Source organism: Vicugna pacos, chromosome 6 (assembly GCF_048564905.1).
Source record: "Vicugna pacos chromosome 6, VicPac4, whole genome shotgun sequence".
In the NCBI taxonomy this organism is placed as follows: Eukaryota; Metazoa; Chordata; class Mammalia; order Artiodactyla; family Camelidae; genus Vicugna; species Vicugna pacos.
Genome location: NC_132992.1, coordinates 14,870,482 through 14,890,663, shown reverse-complemented (window position 1 = coordinate 14,890,663; position 20,182 = coordinate 14,870,482). Strand labels below are relative to the sequence as shown.

Genomic DNA, 20,182 nt, shown 5'->3' with positions numbered 1-20,182 from the left:
TGTATTAACGGATTTGAATTTTATTCTTGCTTCTCCCTCTTTTTTCCCAGTTGTGGTTTTTTGTTTTTGTTATTATTTGGTTGCTTTTTGTCAACAAAAGACAAAAGGCAGAGGCATTGAATGAACCATGGATGAAGGTAGTGTGTGGCATATGGCCAAATAGTATATAACACGTGGAAATTACATTTCATTTAACCTAAAATAGACCTAAATAGGTGGAAATGACTTCACCATTTTAAATGTTTTTGTTTCTTCTCTCCATAGCTCTGAGGAAGAACAGAAATCACTGCTAACTGTACTGAAAAGGAAAAATTAAGTGACTTCCTCCACTGCAAACCATGGCACTACCGTTCCGGAAAGACTTAGAAAAATACAAGGACCTCGATGAAGACGAACTCCTTGGGAATCTGTCAGAAACAGAGCTGAAACAGCTGGAAACTGTTCTGGATGATCTTGACCCTGAGGTAGGTGCTACCTAGTAAAGACATGAAATAATTTTTCAAACCCTTTGATACTAAGTCGCTGCCTTTGAGCAGTTAGCTTCTTCATGACTTCCCTGGCACTGCCATCCCCCTTCTTCTCTTTACCCAAATGAACTTTTTGCCTCCTTTCCAGTCCCCCTACTTCTGCCTCACATCTCTGCGGATGTGACTGTTCTAAACTATTTTCTCCCACATCTCTATTTACAAACATCTCCTGAAATTTTCTCTCCTGTAAGAAACCTTTTCTCTCTGGGCGGGGAGCAGTGTTTTTGGTGAGACGCAGCAGATGACTAGCTCTTCGATGTATGCCAGCCTCCATGCCTCTTCAGGGCTTCTGTCCCAGGATGGCTGCAGTGTAGAGTGTCTCGAGAAAGTTCTTCATGACCTTGCGGTTACCTTTCTGAAAGATGCTGGCCAGATTGGACCAAAGTTTCTAGTTATTGGTAGACTAGATCTAAGTAGACTCTGGGCAGTGGAGCAGACCTGAATATATGTATATATGTTTTATTTGCAAACTTGTTGTTTATCTTAAACAATACACAAGGCGATGGTAGAGACCCTTGACCCTTGAATTGTTATTCCCTGGGATGTATGGGGGTGGGGGACGGGTTGAAGGCAGTGAGGGGAGAACACGAAGGTTCTGGCTCCTTAACCTGAAGGTAATGGTTATTTGCTAGGCTTCTTTTGTTTACCACGTTTTATTATGCCAAGACGTTGATTTCTTTTTAGTGCCTTTTAAGGATTGTGGTGGAGTTTATGAATGTGCTCTTGTCACTACCACACATTTATTCCTGCTGGAATGTTTTCAAATTTTTATTGAAAATTACACTTCTGTTCTCAGCATTACTTTAGCACCTGAGTAATGTGTCTGTACCATCAATCAAATCCCTTAACCATAATTGTTATTGTAAGGAAAAATTTCCAGTTCACCTGAGTGTGGGATAACTCAGAATAACAGTGCTGTTTTGCATGTCACAGTAGTAACTTCTACGGGCAGTTCAACCTATCAGACCTATTTAAATCTAACGGTAGGAACATACAAGTTCATCCAGTCTAGGGTTTCTCAACCTTGGCACTGTTGACATTTGGGGCTGAGTAACTCTGCTGTGAGTCTGTCCTATGCATTGTTGGATGTTTTGCAGCATCCATGGCCTCTACTCACTGCATACCAGTAGCACACCCTCCTGTTTTAAAATGTATCTGGGATTTTGTTTAGATAAGGTGTGGTAAGATGACAGGCGTGGAGACAACTTGAAAGAAGAGTTTGTTACTCACATTTCTCAACAGCAGGAGGTGCACCTAGCCATGCAGGCTCACACTTGGAGAAGCAGCTGGGTTGGGAAGCGGAGGGCATGAGGAGCAAGCACAGCCAGAACTTTTATTGTGGTTTCCAAGGGAAGGAATAGGAGAGACATGATAGGCCAGTCTGAGCAAGTTTAGAATTGGAGGGTTTGAATAATTTCAGTGGCTCTGGGCTGCAGGAGTGGTCTCTAATTGTCTGGTACCTGGCCCTGGGCAATTTAGGGCAGGGGAAATACTGGCTTGGTGTGTGAGAGATAAAAGAGGGTTGAGGGTATGGGCTCTGGACTGATTGGTTTTTGTAAGGAAGGTGCCTGGTGGTGAGGTTGGGGGAGTCGTTTGCTATCCCTACAAATTAGTTAGCCCCAGGAGGGGCAGTCTTTCCAGGATTAGCAAGGCCTTCAAGATGTCAAAGCACTATAACATACAGAAAATAAAAAATGTGATTGGGGGAGGGAAATAGCTCAGTGGTAGAGCGCATGCTTAGCCTGCACGAGGTCCTGGGTTCAATCCCCAGTACCTCCACTAAAAATTTATTTTTAAAGGTGATTAATATGCCCTCTCCCCAAATTATGACAACCAAAAATATTCCCAGATATTGCCAGTTGTCCCGAGATGGAAATGCCCCTGATTGAGAAATATCGATCTTGCTCTTGCTCGCTCTCTGTTTCATAGATGGGAAACAAAAGTTAGGTGACTTGTCTGAGTTATTACAATTAGGGAAAGAACTGAGACTAGACTCCTGGCTACCTGATTGACCCCTGGCAGAGTCTAGTGGTCTTTCTGTTAAACTACAGTGAGTCCCCTTGAACTCATGCCCTATGCTGTTGGCTTATATTTTCTTATTTGGAAATCCATGGCCTGCTTCTTGTATGGGGAGGCTTGAGTTCTAACAACTGGGTGTATTTTGAAAACTCTCCAACCCTAGTTGCAATCCCCCAACCTCAGATACTGTTCATTGAGGGTAGAAGAAGAGTGATATTTATCGATAGCTTTCCACTTGTTGGGTGAAGTTTTTGAGAAGTGTGCCAGTAAAGGACCAGGGAAGAAAGAGGGCAAAGGTGGCAGCAGCTGCTTCAGCCAGAGGAACACACTGTACCTTACAGAGTCTCAGAAGGTAGGTAGAGAAAAGCAGATGAAGTTTATATATGGTGCCTTGTTTTATTTTGGAGGGCTGTTTTACTTGTTGCTGCATTCAATATATATATTTGCTAACTTACTGCGTTTTCTAGAAACTTCTGTCTAAAAGACAGCCAGCCAGCCTAGGCAAAAGCTATTTTTTTCATTTCCAGGGCTGCGAATATATTACTACAACAAAATTCCACTGCAAGGGAGAAGCATATAATTTTTAGTGGCAGTCATTTTGATGAGATTTTTATCTACTTGTTAACTAATTATGATCCATTAACTTACTTGATTAAAGTGTACTTCTACTAAAGCTTAGTTCATGGCCTCCAAAACCAGTTAGCTGTTATTTATTTTGTGGTCAAAGACTGTGTTTAAGGAGCCAGGGTTCCGGCTAACATATCATTTAAAACCTCTATGTTTCACGTGGGCTTGAGCAGGCAGGTGGAATTATGCAAGTCCATTGCTACCACCATGAAGGAACAGTATGTATGTATGTGCCTTATTGATGGTGACGGAAAGTAACTTATATTAATTTGCCTTATTGAGCAAAGTATCCTCAAATCTTTATTCAGTTAATATTGGAGGGAGGGCAACCTATAGATCCCAGTTACTATGCTAGGCTTAGAGATACGAGAGTGAGCAAGACAAATGTGGTCTCTGCCTTCATGATGCAGGCTGCTAGGAGTGGGGGGAGTTAGGCATTAATGACATAATCATGCCATAGTAATATAGGAGCATATGATGGGACGCCAGGAAAAGCGGGAAGGAGGGAATGGAGCTGCAGTCTGAAATATGAGTAGCAAAGAGGGATGGACAGAGCATTCCAGGGAAGGCCCTGTGGTAGAAGGAAGTAAATGGCAAGCACAAGGGAGGAACAAGAGCTGATGTGGCTAGAATGGAGAGGGCATGTGAAACGGAGCTAGGATAACTTTGCGGGTGGAAGTGGCGGTTGAAGAGTGTCAGGCAACTGATCCAGGGAGACCAGCTGGGAGGCTAATGTACTGTTCTGTCCCAGCTTGGATCATCATTTATACCAAAGTAATGGTATTGGAGGTGGAGAAAAGTTAGACAGTTTTTTAGGAAGTAAAAATGGGTAGTACTTGATGGTTGGAAATGAATTCTTGTGTTTAACTCTTGATTTCAAAATCTGAGGGTAGAGATCTTGTGTTCCTTTTTTATATTCCTAAGACAGTTTTCTGTTAGAAAAATATTCTTGGTGCATGATTAGGAACAGACCTCATCTTTATAGGTGAGCTTTCTGTTTAATGCATACTATTATATGGGGAGAACATAAAGGTAAGTTTTTTTTTTAATTACTGTGAATCTCAGCAAATGGCCAGAGTTGAAGTACTATATTTTTCAGTTAAAAAATGAATATTTCCTCTTATCATTTTCCATATAAGATCACCATTTGTAATGAAAAATGATCTTGTAACACCCAGGAGATTCAGCATCATGGCCAGTACTGGAAGATGTTGCAATATAGGGTTGGCTGTTTTGTGTGACTTTTCTTGCTACTTCTCATTTTCACAGCAAAGAATACTTGAGAATAGTAAGACAAGGCAATATCACCTCCTTGACTTTTGACGAGCAAAAGAATGGACGTCGTGTTGCCTAGTCACCACTGGTTCTTCCTGGGCTTAGTGAATGTACAGAGCAGGGACTAACAGGGACAACGTCAGTCCCTCACCTCCCATCTCTCCCCTGCTCTCAGTCACTCCATGAACTCAAAAGGGCTGTACCCATGTGGAAACACAGGGATGTCACTCTTCCCATGAATATCCCTGGATGTCTTGGTGCATGAGTAGCAGTGACGGTGGTTGCTGCAAATCCCTCCTAATGCTGACGTACACACACATAGAACACATTCATACACCTTGAAGTTGAACCTTCCCCACTGCATTTAAACACAAACAAGTAAACATTAATTGCCTGATAGCCTACTGTATGTGTACATGTTTTTCTTATGAGAAAGTCATGATAATGAAGTCATTATGAAAGACTATGATGTATATAGTCTTTTAACATTCTTTTATGCAGTGGAATTATTTTCTATATATACATATATACTGAGCTGTTATTATGCATTAAACGATATTTTTTATTACTGTCCCAGGACATTTAAAAAGTAAAGGCTGTTTCCTGCCAGTAGAATACTTTCTGAAGAAAATGTGATTGTGCCTATGTTAATAACATGTGAGTGAATTTTACCTAATAAAAAAAACCTTTGGAACACTTTTAAATTGCTGCTCTAAAATCCTGTAATGAAGTCTTGAATGCCTGCGTCACATTCTTAAATGGGTAATACCTGGAAGCATATAGTGTCGGTGTTCTTGATGGTCATAATGGCTGGCTCATTTTCTTTGGCAGAATGCCCTTCTGCCTGCAGGGTTCCGGCAGAAGAACCAGACATCGAAGTCTGCCACAGGGCCATTTGATAGAGAACACCTCCTTTCGTATCTGGAGAAGGAAGCTTTGGAGCATAAGGACAGGGAAGACTATGTGCCCTACACTGGAGAAAAAAAAGGTAAACAGAATTTTGAAGTCATTCAATAGCACTTGATTTTTCTTTTTTAGTTAGGACTGGGGAAAATAGTATTTTTAGAGGTGCATCATTGATAGCCTTAAAGATATAATACTATTCACCTGAAAAATTATTAGGTAATTTAGGGCATTCATGTACATTCACCAACTTGGCCAATAAGTTCCTTAATGATTTGTTAGTCAGGTTTTATTACACAGTGATTTTTCATTCTCTTTAGAACTCTTTAGTTTTCTCCTGTAACAAGTATTAAAAGCATACTGAGGTAAAATTTTAAATGTACTAGTGTATTAAAGAATGCAAATGATGTCAAAGTGCTGCTCTATTCTAACTCCTGTCTTTAAAGTAGAATGCCGTAAAAAATAATTCAGGCCATATTTTCAAAGACTCTTTAAAGGATATCCTACAGCCTTCCTTATTAATTCAGTGCTTCATAACCATTATCATTATAATTGTCAATGCTTCATAATCATTACTTTCAGGAAATTCTTCTAGCCCAAGTCCCATTGCAGATTTTGTCCATAACTAGCCTCAGTGGAGAAAGAGTACAGCTGTATTTTTAAAAGCTCTCTATATAATAACATTTACCATGAAGTAGGTTAAGTTTCTCAGCTTTCAATACCGGTTGGCCTAAGAAGGCAGATCCTACTTGCACTCCTATTTAGAATACGGTTTGTGGAGCGCTGGGGAATGCTGGCCGCAGGAGGGCTGAAGATCAGCTCTCCCGGGCACTGTTTTTCTGTCTGAATCCTTAGTAGTCCAGGCGGGGAGAATGACTAGAGCACAGTGCTTTCTCCTAGTGAGGCTCTAGCCTTTTCTTTGGAAGGAAGCCCTTCTCAATAATCTGGCTGCAACCCTGTCACATGGCTATCCCTTAGCTGCAAGGGAAGGTGAAAATTTCTTTTTAGCGTTTCCACCTCTGTGATAGAGGAAGGTTGTAAATGGCTTTTGAGTAGGTGTTCCACAAGATCTGCATCAGGCCTTTTCAAAATTATCTGTCATCTCCAACTCCTTAGCTCTTTCTGTAGACCCCACTTCCCCCTTATCTCTAGTTGAGAATCACTACCTTAGATATTTGTATTAGTCAAGGTTTTCAGGGAATTGGAACCAAAAGGGTGTATGTGTGTGTGTATAGAGAGAGATGGATATATTTGTTCATTCATTCATTCCTTTTTTTTTTAAATTGAAGTATAGTTGGTGTAAAATGTATGTTTCAGGTATACAGCACAGTGATTTCACATTTTTAAAGGTTACACTCCATTTAAATTTATTATAAAATGTTGGCTATAATCCTGGTGCTGTACACTATATCCTTGTAGCTTATTTATTTTATACATGGTAGTTTGTACTTCTTAATCCCCTACCCGTATCTTGCCCCTCCTCTCTTCCTCTCCCCCTGGTAACCACTAGTTTGTCTTCCATATCTGTGAGTTTGTTTCTTTTTTTGTTATATTGACTACTTTTTTTTTAATTCCACATATAGGTGATAACATAACAGTATTTGTCTTTCTCTAACTTATTTCACTAAGCATAATACCCTCTAGGTCCATCCATGTTGTTGCAAATGGCAAAATTTCGTTCTTTTTTATGGCTGAGTAGTGTTCCATCGTGTGTGTGTGTGTGTGTGTGTGTGTACACCACATCTTCTTTATCTGTTTATTGATGGACACTTAGGTTGCTTCTGTATCTTAGCTGTTGTAAATAATGATGCTCTGAACATTGGGGTGCATGTATCTTTTTGAATTAGTACTTTTGTTTTCTTCAGATATATATCCAGGAGTGGAATTGCTGGATCATATGGTAGTTCTATTCTTAGTGTTTTGAGGAACTTCCCTACTGTTTTCCACAGTGGCTGCACCAATTTACATTCCCACCAACGGTGTACAAGGGTTCCTTTTTCTTTACATCCTCACCAACATTTGTTATTTGTGTTCTTTTTGATGATAGTCATTCTGACTGGTATATCTCATTGTGGCTTCAATTTGCATTTCTCTGATGACTAACTATGTTGAGTACCTTTTTATGTACCTATTGTATATGTTCTTTGGGAAAATGTCTCTTTAGGTCTTCTGCCCACTTTTTAATCCAGTTGTTTGTTTTTTTTGATGTGTTTTATGAGCTGTTTATACATTTTGGATATTAATCCCTTACCAGTCATATCATTTGCAGATATTTTTTCCCATTCAGTAGGTTGTCTTTTTATTTTGTTAATGGTTTCCTTTGCTGTGCAAAAGCTTTTAAATTTACTTAGGTTCCACTTGTCTATTTTTGCTTTTGTTTCTTTTGCCTTAGGCAGCAGATCCAAAAAAAGTACTGCTATGATTTATGTTAAAGGGTGTTCTACCTATGTTTTCTTCTAGGAGTTCTATAAACCTGAAACAGTCTTACATTTACATTTAGGTCTTTAATCCATTTTGAGCTTATTTTTTTATATGGTGTTAGAGAATGTTTTAATTTCATTCTTTTACATGTAGCTGTCCACTTTTCCCAGCACCACTTATTGAAGAGATTGTCTTTTCTCCATTGTATGTTCTGCCTCATTTGTCATAAGTGCATGGGTTTATTTCTGGACTCTTTATTCTGTTCCATTGATCTGTGTTCTGTTTTGGTGCCAGTACCATATTGTTTTGATGCCTGTAGCTTTGTAGCATAGTCCAAAGTCAGGGAGTGTGTCTCCTCCAACTCTGTTCTTTTTTCCTAAGATTGTTTTGGCTATTATGGTCTGCTGTGTTTCCATACAAATTTTAAAATTATTTGTTCTAGTTCTGTGAAAAATACCATTGGTATTTTGATAATGATTGCAATGAATCTGTAGATGGCCTTGGGGAATATGGTCATTTTTACCAATATTAATTCTTCAAATCTGTGAACATGGTATATCTTTCCATCTGTTTGTATTGTATCTAATATCTTTCATCAGTGTCTTTTAGTTTTTGGAGTACAGGTCTTTTACTCCTTAGGTAGGTTTATTCCTAGGTATTTTTTTTTCTTTTTGATGCAGTTGTAAATGAGTTGTTTCCTCAACTGAAAGATTTGTTTTAAAGAATTTGCTCATATAATTGTGGAAGTTTAGCAAGACTAAAATCTGGAGAATAGGCCGGCAGGCTGGAGACCCAGGGAAGAGTTGCAGTTTGAGTGCAAAGGCAGTCTCCTGGCAGAATTCCTTTTTGCTCTCAGAGGAGATAGCTTTTGTTCTATTAAGACCTTCAGTGGATTGGTTGAGGCTCACCACGTTTTGGCTTTACTCAAAGTCCACTGATTTAAATGTTAATCTCATCCAAAAAAGCGCTTTCATAGAAACCTCCAGAATAATATTTGACCTGATATCTGGGCACCATGCCCAGCCAAATCGGCACATAAAATTAACCATCACACTACTTGCTGATGGTGCTGGAAGTGTCATGTTTCTCAGGTGTTTGGGACCAGAAAGAGGTTTGAAAACCAATGCATAGGTTTGAATTGTGGAGAATCACAAAGATAGACAAGTGCATCAGTACTTTGTATTTGTCATAGAAATGACTGCTGTTTGTATTTCCATGTGTACAGCCATACCTATACCACTGTTTATAGCTTTAATCTTATTTATGTAGGAGAAGACAGTTTTATGAGATCACTTTTTACTATTATGTATGTTTCGGGTGGACTCTGGGGGTATAATTAGGAAGAATAGAAATAGAGGGAGAGATGTGAGAAAAAGAGATGACGGGAAGAATATGGATTTGAGGACAAGGAGAGAAAATAAGAGATGTGAAGGAGCTGCATTTGTCCTAAGCTGGCCCAGAAAACTTCCCAGTGTGCTTCTGTTTCATGATCTCCGGTTACCTAGGAAAAGGTCTTGGAGGGTTAGAGGAGGTAGGAAAGAAGGTAGAGAAGAACTGTGGAAAATAAGAAGGTATCAAAGGGGAGAAATGGTAGAGGTGAGGAATATGGATGACATTAGAAAAAAATATTACATCCTTAACTGTGATGTAATAGTTTCTATTTCCTTTTATTTTTTTTTCCTATTTTTTACTTTACATTTTAGATGGGTATGAAATAAATGGGAGTGGTTGAATTAAAAAGCAAGTAATTTTGTATTCACAACCAGTGGCTTTCTTTTTATAATATGTTCAGTATTTTTGCTGCCTCTTTCACTATATATGTCTATTAAATACTATTAGCTGTGATGCAGTGATTACCCCTAGCGTTTTTTAAAATAATGAACTTTTTTTTAATGGAGGTATGGGGGATTGAACCTAGGACCTCGTGCATGCTGAACATGCACTCTACCACTGAGCTATATACCCCACACCCCTAAAATACGAACTTTTTATTGAAGTATAACATGCTTACAGAATATGCACAAATAAGAAGGCTACAGATCAATCAGTTATATAGTGAGCACACCCATGTCATCAGCAGCCAGGTCAAGACATTATCAGCACCTCCAGAAGGTCCCTCCATGCTTCCTCCCAGTCACTTTTCTCTTTCTTCTTTCCAAAAGTAACCACCATCATAGCTTTTCATACAGTAGATTAGTTCTGCTTGTTTTGACATTTGTATAAATGGAATCATACAGTCTGTGTATAGTTTTTGTGAGGACCAAATTTGTTAATGAGTATGGTGAAGTCAGTATAAAAATCCTTTATGGTGTAATCATTGCATAGGATCGTATGGTGATGTTATTACCAAGCAAGAGATTTCCATTTTCTGTCATGAAGGAGTGGTCCAGAACCACAGAGATATGTTTTTGAGTTTGAGCAATCCATCTTACGGAAGCAGACACCACCACCCTAGACTTGATGGGGCCAAGCCTTAAAAGCCATGTTACAGTGTCATAGACCTGGAGGAGGGCAAATCTGTCTTCAGCAATTGGGGAACTTTGGTTGCAGAGCTGTATTTTGAAACAGAGCTAAAAGCCACCTCTAGGCTTCTCAAAGTCACCCTGGGATCTCATCTTTAAATTTGTTGGTCTTGGTTATCCTTAGTCACTGATACGCCTTCCTTCCTTTGGGTCTCATCCCCAAGATCTTAATCACATTCCAGGAGATCCTCAGAACAATTCATCTACATCGTATTAGTATTCCTCCCAATCAACCTAAATGTGAATGCCCTCCTTAGCTCTCAAATTCGAGAAGCTTGTTTTTTTTAAGCTGCCTCTCAAGTGACCTTTTACCCTGAACACCTACCTGGGTTGAGTCCCATGTTTCTTACTTAATGGCTTAATTTCACAGGAGAGAGACTTTCAGATGAAGGATGCCTTCTCAGACAGTAGAGGTTCTCCTGGTTCTTCTTAAAACAGTTTGCAAACCTGTTAAGAAAGAAAAGCATTTTACCTTTTTGGTGTATTTAGACTAGTTAGAATCCATAAAATGTGCTGTTGGTGTCTAAACTAAGTCATTTTTCCTACTAAGATGACAGGTCTCGGAGTTCAGTCCCCAGTGGCAGTATTAGCTTTCTGTGCCAGAGAATGTTATAGGGATTCACTCAGTTCCTTCAGCTCCTTCCAGGTTGTATGCCAAAATCACGTAGTGATCGCTCATAAATTATTTTTAAAGATCAATCAGATGACTGCTCAGTTTTTTTTTAAAGGAAAAAATTGGGAACCACTAAAAGGAATAGTTATCCAACTACTTTCTCATATTTGGAGACTAATTAAATGGTGATTAATTATACTTGTTATTTTTTCGCTTAAAGTCACACTGTCTTTGGAGCTAAAATTATGCAGAACTGATGTGACGAAAGGGAACCCCATAAAACTGAAAATTGGACATTTCAGGATTTTTCCTTTTGACCACAAACAAAAACTATATACTCATGCCAAATTTTATCTTTCTGGATCACCTCAAAATGCCTTAAAAGGCCTGACAGAGTAAGGACACTTGAGAGTTGTTATATAGAAATAAATTAGTAATTTCACTTTGTGATTTGTGAAATGATTGTTTATAATTACACATTTTACAGAATTAAAGCATATGTCAACATCTGGGAAGGAGGAATTAACCCTAATTAAGTGAAATTCAAGGCATTATGTCTTTAGTGCATTTGGGGGAATATTTTGTCCTATACCAGTAAATGTTCTGTTTTTAAGAATTACAGTTTTGTTGACAGCAAAAAGAAGATATTAGGCAGCTAATAAAAGCACAGCTGACAAAAGATGTATTAAGGATTGTTTTTAAGTGCATTGTTCACAGAATCTACAATCTGCACTTGTTGAGTTCATCTAAATCTAACAAGCTTATGGTAGGTATCGTGGTATCATCAAGCAATCTTAGTAAAAATGAATGGAAATGACTTTCCTATGAGTCTACTATGTTCAAAATGTTGAGAAACTAGATGTTTAAGAAAATTAATACAATAACACAATTCCAATAGATGTTCCTTTTACTTGGACATATAGTAAAAAGTTAGGAGGCTTTTTACCTTTTTTTCCTTGAAATGTTGCAAAATACGTAACTGAGGCATTGATCAAAAGTGAAGGAGAGTATTCGTGTAGCTCTTCCTCATTCCTGAGAATGGTGAAAATGCAAAGTCTGACTATACCGCTGGTTATTATTTCTCGTGTTTTTACGCATCTTGACTATCTTGTCTCCAGGATAGATAAGGCATAGAGCCTTGCCATGAATTTGACACTGAAGAGAAATAATATGGCCCAGTTTTTAATATTTCTTACTGACTCTCATTTTGCTTTGCTTTCTCTGGAGCCTTCCTCCCCATTTCTAGTATCATACTCCACCTTTACCTAGTCTAAGACTTTTTTCCCTTGGTGTCCCGTACTTCAGAGACTCCAAAGCTATTCTGCACCTTGTGCACCCACTCCAGTGCACCATCAAAGATTTCCATTCAGGCCACTGACCCTCGAGATTGGGCTCTCCCCTTTTCACAGAGCAAGACTGTTCCCTGTTGGCCTTTAGGGTAGAGCCATCTGTGCTTTCTGGTGTGTTCCCTTCCCTCCAAGACAAAGGAATGCACGGGGGACAGAACCCAGACAGAGCCTGGGGCGCTCTCTGAGCCGAGGAGACACAGCTGAGCTCCAGAAAGACCAGGACAGCCAGTGTTCATAGGACAGAGTGCCAGAGAGGAGGGAGGCACACCAAAAGTGTGCTCTGGAGATCTGCAGGGGACTGCCTTTTAGGGTTCAGCAGAGTACTGATCAGCACATGTGTGTGATGAAACTACCCTGGGCCAAAGGAAAAACCATCTGAAAAGATCAGAGATACAGTGCCCCAGCTCGTGCAGTGCTGGGAATATGTGTTCCCACCAGTTAGACTGGAAAACCTTATCATTCACAGGGCACTGGGACTCAGAAGGGTCTTTCCTCAGTGCTGGAGAAAAAATGACTCCTAGACTGAACACTGCTCCAGTCCCACCCAACAAATCTTAAAATCAAGGCCCTGAAGGATCAGGTTGTTTCCAGGTAACTTAATCATGTTCCAGAATGAAACTCTAGAATATTTATAGTGACACCAAAACATCCACCACCCAAAAAGTTAAAATTCATAATATCTGGTAGCCAATAAAAAATTACCAGCATGCAAAGAAGTGGGGAAATTCGATTTGTAAGGAAGAAAAACGATCTATCAATACTAACTGAGCAATGACAGGTGATAAAACCAGCAGGTAAGGATACTAAAACAGTTATTATAATTATATTTCATATGTTCAGAATGTTAGAGGAATGGAAGGTATGAAACAAAAAAAAAGAGGAAAGGGAATAAAGAATTGATGCGACAAATAGAAAAGATACACCATGCTAACTCTAATCAAAAGAAAGCAAGATTATTCATATTAATATGAGACAAAGTAAATTTCAGAGCAAACAGTCATTTTATAATGACAAAATGGGCAATTCATCAAGAGAACATAATCTTAAATCAATTAAAAAGAAAAAAGCTAGTAACACAGCCTCACAGTATATGGTTCTGAAAAAATTAAAATCAAAATTCTACAGTAATAAATCACATACAGACATGTGGAAGGGACAGGAACACCCAGAATGGGTATGTTTATCCAGGGAAAATTTCCTATAAAACATGAGCGATGAACAATCCATCAGGCTTACTTCTTACTCCAAAGGAGCAATGAGTGAACCAAACAAAAGATACAGTGACCAGTCTGCAAAGGAGATGCCAGCTTCTGCATGACTAATTTAGGCAGCCCATTCTACCTAGCGGTGCCTGAGACCACTTTTTAGAGGTATGTCACGGATATTTAGAACTCACGAGATTTGAGTACAAAACAGAGCCAGTCTTTATCTTGAATTTAGTGGAAACAAACTGCCCACTGGCAATTACACAATCCTGTTGATTAAGGCAAGTTTTAACTATGACCTTTCTGGTTTACTAAGGAATCAGAAATCCTTTCCTTTCCTCCAAAGAAATCATGTCTCCGGGCAGTGAGCTGGGCAATCGTAGGGCTCGCTTTATTTGTCATCTCTCAGGGGATTGCTGTTCTTTTATGCCTGATGATCAGCATTCTTGAAAACTTTTTGTTATTTTGTCCGTTTTGGGGTTTCAATCATGGGTAAACCCTGCCCCTATTACTCCGTCTTGGTCAGAAGTGGAAGTCTCCAGAATCATATACTGTAGATGTCCTGTTTCCCCAACTAGAGTATAAGCTCCTTAGAGTAAAGGATCTCTTATTTTATTTTTCTTATGGTGTCTTTCTAGCTCATTATGTAGTATATACAAACTCACCAAACATTTGTTGAATAAATAAGCATTTATTGGAGATTGTATTGTAGTATTGAGCAAGTATCATGTGCTGTTAGGTTAAAGCAAGAATGTCTTTCCAAGATCTGCCCCCTCATCCTTTGGTTTTGTTGGTTTGAGATTTGTGCACTTGCTGTCAAAAGGAAGTCCCAGAGCCCCTTGTGGAGATTACAGTGGCCTAGTTGCCTTAAAGCTTTTCTGGAACAAGGTAACTTATAAACATACACATAGTAAAATGAGCTAGGGCCTTTCACCTCTGTAGAAATGAAATGACTAATGACATCTCTGTAGTTTTTATATACTCAACAAGGATGAGATGACTAACGTAATTCTTAACATTGTGATTGCTGTAACTTGCTATCAGGGCAGAAGAGATGAGGACTAGTGAAGAAAGGTCCTGGCAGTAAAATTAACATGGTTCACGATGTCTTACTGATTTTGGAACAATAACAAGGGTCTTAGCAAGATACTCTTACCCCCTCCTCCTCTTGGCACAAACACAGGTGTGGATAAACGCCATATATTTAAGTTACTATTATATGAATTTTTATCTTGATTTCTTGTGTTTCCTTAGATGCCATTTTGTAGTTGCAGAAACATTACTGAACTGTTTCAACATTCTTAGCAACCAAGAGTCATAGCCCTGTTTTTGTTTTGTTTCATTTGGGAGTGGGGAGCATGTCATTTCATACTTGTCTGAGAGATTTTTTCTGATCTCATCATTGCTTATTTGCATGTTTTGCTACAATGTAAAGAACTGAAATTTTAGCTTTTAAAAAAATCCAGTTTGGGGCTCTGCTTTGTTAAATAAGGAAATTAAAATTATTTGGATAGAGTGCTGTCTACTGAAGAATAAAAGTGAATAATCTTTTTTTAGACATGTTATTTCAAATAAATACAAATATTGAAAGTTATAAGTCAGGGCTTTGGGGCCATATTTCAAGGAGAGGAAAAGGAAAATTAGATCAATACAGGATTACTCATCCTAATCTTTTCAGAGCTATAATTATACAGATTAGCGCTTTATCAACCTGAGTAGGCAAGAATCAGAATCATGCAGGGAGCTTTTGCAAAAATATTCATGTCTAGTCAATCTACATTTCCTGAGTTTAAGAACCACTGATACAGATACGTGTTCAGTCCTCCTGGATTGTTTGTTTTGGAAAACACTCTGTTTTATGTCTCTCTTACATAGACATGCAAGAAATTCCAGAGGAATTAAGAATAAAGAATTAACAGGTGTCTGTTATGTTTATCGTATACGAGTTCCTTGTGTATCTAAATCATTTTAGCAGAATGAGACTGAAACTTCTATAAAGAATAATCTTTGATTTGAAAAAACAGATTAGAAGAAAGACGATCATAATAAAATGGAGTACCAACAAGTTTGTTAACAGATGGTTTTGGATAAAAGCAGTATCAAAATCACGCATTTCCCTACCCGCTGCAAACAACCACGCACACACCCTACATAATGCCTCTACATCTAATAAAAGCCTAACATTTCACTCATCCTGCAAGACACTGAAGGCACTAATCACATTAACCATTATAATGGAGATTTATTTATCAGCATTTCATAGTAATTAAGATTTTTAATTTAAATCTAATTGATATGAGACTGATTCAAATTAACACACGTGTTTAGAAAGATGTTTTCTGTTAATATGGAACCGATCCAACAGTTTGCTAATTATGTATTTCTCAGAAAACAGCTGATTTTTTAATTGACATATAGTCAATTTACAGTGTTGCATTAATTTCTAGTGTACAGCATAGTGATTCAGTTATACATATATATATGCATATTCTTTTTAAGATTCTTTTCCATTATAGGTTATTACAAGATAATAAATATAGTTCTCTGTGCTATACATAGGACCTTCTTATTTTGTGTTGCTTTGTTATTCCTAATGGGATTCATTTTGTATTTATAAATACTAGCAAAAGTTTATGTATGGGAAAATAGATATGAATAATACCTCTATGGAATGTGGGTAAGGATTACAAAAATAAACATTTTAGATTTTTGTAACGCTTTTGATTCCATTGGGTCCTAGAATAAGACATGGGCAGCTGTTTGATAGCTTATGTAGTTTCATTTACTGAGTGAATACTGTAATCCATTGGTTCTTGACCTTGGCTGCTATGCATTAGAATCCCTCAAGAGCTTTTGAAAATCCAGATGTCCCTTACAGCACATTAGACCAAGTCAGTCAGAACCACTGGTGACAGGACTCGGACATCAGAATTTATTAAAGTTTCCCCATTGAATCCAGCGTACAGCCAACATTAGCCACTGCCATAGACACTGAAAATGCAGGAAAGATTTTACTCAGGAAAATGTAATTATCCTGAAATGACAATCCAGGCATGCCATCTGAATTGTAAGTCACTTTCATTGTTATATCAGCCACTGTGAAAAGTAATATGGAATATCAGGATGTCACAATTTGGATTTGCCTTCATCTGTGAACCAGTGAGAAAAGATTATCTAGTAATCACCAGAACTCCAAAATTTGGTACTAAAAAGATAAATTGTATACCATTATACATTTGTTTGAGGGGAAAAGACCACTGCTACAGAGTTAGGTTTGAAAGCCACTAGTTTGTTGGAAAAAGCACTGGGTTGAGAGTGTGAGAACCCATGTTCTCCTGTTAACTTTGCTGTGTAACTTTGAACCAGGAGCTGGAAGTGGTCATCATATTTGCTTCATCAACAAGTTGGACTGCCTTCTGTGTGCTAGGCAGGGATGTAGGGATGGAACAGAACAGAACATTGAAAAGCTCAGAGAGGACAGATGAGCATGCGAAATTGTGTAAGTGAGGCTGTAGTGAAATGTTCAGGGGATTCAGGGAGCACAGAAGTGCACTTCATCTGGTTCAATATTGGGACAAATGTTGTAGTTGCCTGTTCAGCAACCATTCACAGATTCCTTCTTCCTAACTGGCAGAACTGTCTCTGAAACTGAAAATGTCAGATGCTTTCTTTTCTAGCTCCCCTTGCAGGTGGGGGATGGACATGTGACCCAGTGCTGGTCCGTGAGACCAGAGGAGAAATCTGTGGAATATTTTTCTTTATAAAAATTGGTGATTGAGAAAAATGCCCTTCCTTCCTGTCCTGATCTTCCTGCATGAGGATGTGATACTTAGTGCTGCAAAGATCACCTTGAGACTAAAGGCCTGAGAACAAAGCCCTCCTTGCTGGTTATAGTCAAAGAGAAATGTGGAGCCTGGATCTTTAATGTTAACATGGAGCTGCTGAACCAACCCCATAGCCATCTACCTGTGGGCATTTTAAGTGAGATAAAAATACTTATTGTTTGAACCCTTGCTGCTCTGACAGTGGTCTGGATCAGCGGTATCAGCATCGCCTGGGAGGTTGGTTAGAAGTACAAATTCTTAGAGCTCACGTCGGACCTACTGCGTCAGAATATGCACTTTAATAAGACCACTAGGTGGATAAGATGCACATTAAAGCTTGAGAAGCACCGGTTTAAACCACTTTGAATTAGGCATTCTGTTATATACAGTTTAAAACATCCTTAATAATATAATTACATTGTGGATTTGGCCAAGTCTCATTTTTTAAATAAGAAAATACTTGACCGGAAAGACTTCTGATTCAGATGTTGAGAGTTGCAGGAGACTTTTTATTCTCACCAAAACAAGCAATATAAATATAAGCTACATAATCATAGTTTTTTTTTTTAAACTGTATCAGAAAGCTTGAAGACACAAATCTAAGTGACTCCAGAGAGTGGCAAGCCCTCCATAAAAGAGGTAATCCAGTCTGCCTTCTTTCCTGACTAAAATGTAGAGGAAAGGAGGAAACCACCATATTACGGAGAAACCAGCCTCGCTTTTAAACTTTGAATGACTGTGTACAGGCTCGCATGCCAGATTGGAAACCAGAGAAGCCCTAGAGCAGTGCTGTCCACTAGAACCTTCTGCCGTGATAGACATGTGCTAACCACCGTGGTCGCTGGTAGCCAGATGTGGCTATTGAGCACTTGAAATGTGGCTCGTGGGACTGAGAAACTGCATTTTTAATTTTAATTAATGTAGACAAATAGTCACATGTGGCCGGTGGCTACCATGTTGACAGTGCAGCCCTAGAGACAGCGCCTGGCTGCGCCGCCCCCCAGTCCTCTGCCACCCGTCTGCACTTAGTGCTGGGGTGTTACTCCAAGAACCGAGGCAGTGAAGCAGAGCTGAGAGAAAATGCCTGAGGCGTAGGTTTTCAGCTGGGGAGATAGAGGGGAGCTGGGAGAAATCCCTTTCAGGCCATTTCCAGCTTCACAAAGTGTAGGGCAGATAACAACAAGAGTGGGGCCGAAAGATCTGCCAAGGGCCAAAAAGTCGGGGGTGGACCTGGAAAACAGCTCCTGGAAGGAGCAGGCTCGCTCCTTTACAGTTCAGAACAGCAGACAGCTCAGGAGATTCCAGAACCTCACCAGTTCTAATCCCATGCCTTGCTGAGGATTTAAGTCCTGATCCTGTCCTCAAAATGTCTGAATCCAGTGAGGAAATGAATCAAACTAAAGTTGGCACAAGAAGCCCAGGTTCAGCTCAACTGTAGAGCACGTTATGTCAGCCCTGGCCCGAACGGCAGGCTCCTTGCTGGAATTAGATCTCATTTCCTTTAGTCTCTGCTGTAGTTTTATACAAAACTTCCTGGTACGAAGTCAAAGATCTTAAGACAAAAGACACATGTGGCCCCTAGTCAAGAAAAGTAAACAATCAGTAGAAGACCCAGAGATGACCCAGACGTTGGTGTTATCAGTCAGGAGCTTTTTAACTATGACACAAATGCCATAGAATCTGGTGGACAAGGTGCACAGCATGTGTGAAGAGATGAGGAATTTCAGGAGAGACAGGGAGACTTTTTTTTTTAAAGAACCAAATAAAAATGCTAAAAATAAATGTCATGTCAGAAATTAAGATCCTTTAGATGGGCTTAGCTGAAAATACCTGACCAGCTTTGGGCAGATTCCTGGGAGCAGTCTGTATTGTGGAAGAATTCCTTATGAGTTACACTGATATTTACTTTGAACAAGAATTAACACACCACTCATTATACTGGTTATTAAGCCCACAAACATTTCTTTTGATAGAGCACTGCATACATTCATCAGGCCACATAGTCTCACATATTTTCCTGGTAATTTTCTGATAGAAAAGAAAATAATTGGCACTTGTGTGAATCCACACATAGACTTTTCATGTTGGCAACTTTGCATTGAACATATGATCATAAAATACTGATTTTCACGTGATAAATACTGTAGTTTTCTGGAGTAACTAGTTTCTTAACAGGTAACCCTGTTAGTGTCCATTGAGGCTTAAGGAATAGTGACAGGAAGTTTCAGGCTGCCACTCAGGACATACAGGAAATTTCTTTGCAATTAGAACTTGAATTTCTAGAATGATCATTGCCTCTGCCATCCCTCAAGTGACTATAGCAGTTTTTTCCTTAGGGAAGTGAATTCTTTTTTCCCTTTAATCTCTTTAAAGTTTTATAATTTTTTAATTTACACTTTTTTTATTAAAGTGTCCTTGATTTACAGTATTGTGTTAGTTTCTGTTGTACAGCATAAAGATTCAGTTATACATAAATATTGTTTCATTGTAGGTTGTTACAAGATATTGAATATAGTTAGTTCCATGTGCTATGCCATAGGATCTTGTGGTTTATCTGTTTTATATATTGTAGTTTGTATCTGCAAATCCCAGACTCCTAATTTATCCATCCCCTCTTCTTCCCTTTGGTAACCATAAGTTTGTTTTTTGTCTGTGAGTCTGCTTCTGTTTTGTAAATAAGTTCACTGTATCATTTATTTAGTGTATAAGTGATATCATGTAATAGTTGTCTTTTTCTTTCTGACTTACTTCGCTTAGTATTATACTCTCTAGGTCCATCTATGTTGCTGAAAATGGCATCATTTCATTTTTATGGCTGTGTAGTATTCCATTGCATATATATACCACAACTTTATGCAGTCATCTGTCCGTGAACATTTACGTTGTTTCCATGTCTT

At 38.8% G+C, this 20,182-nt stretch overlaps 1 protein-coding gene across 1 annotated transcript in view; it reads left to right on the top strand.

The window, feature by feature from the left end:
- The window catches only part of TMOD3 (tropomodulin 3), a 71,676-nt gene that overhangs the window by 31,859 nt on the left and 19,635 nt on the right, over positions 1-20,182 (top strand). Inside the window, exons 2-3 of the mRNA XM_031672776.2 lie at positions 265-464; positions 5,280-5,436. Coding sequence (XP_031528636.1) covers positions 339-464; positions 5,280-5,436 — 283 coding nt within the window. The 5' untranslated portion in view covers positions 265-338. The remainder of the gene's footprint in view (positions 1-264; positions 465-5,279; positions 5,437-20,182) is intronic.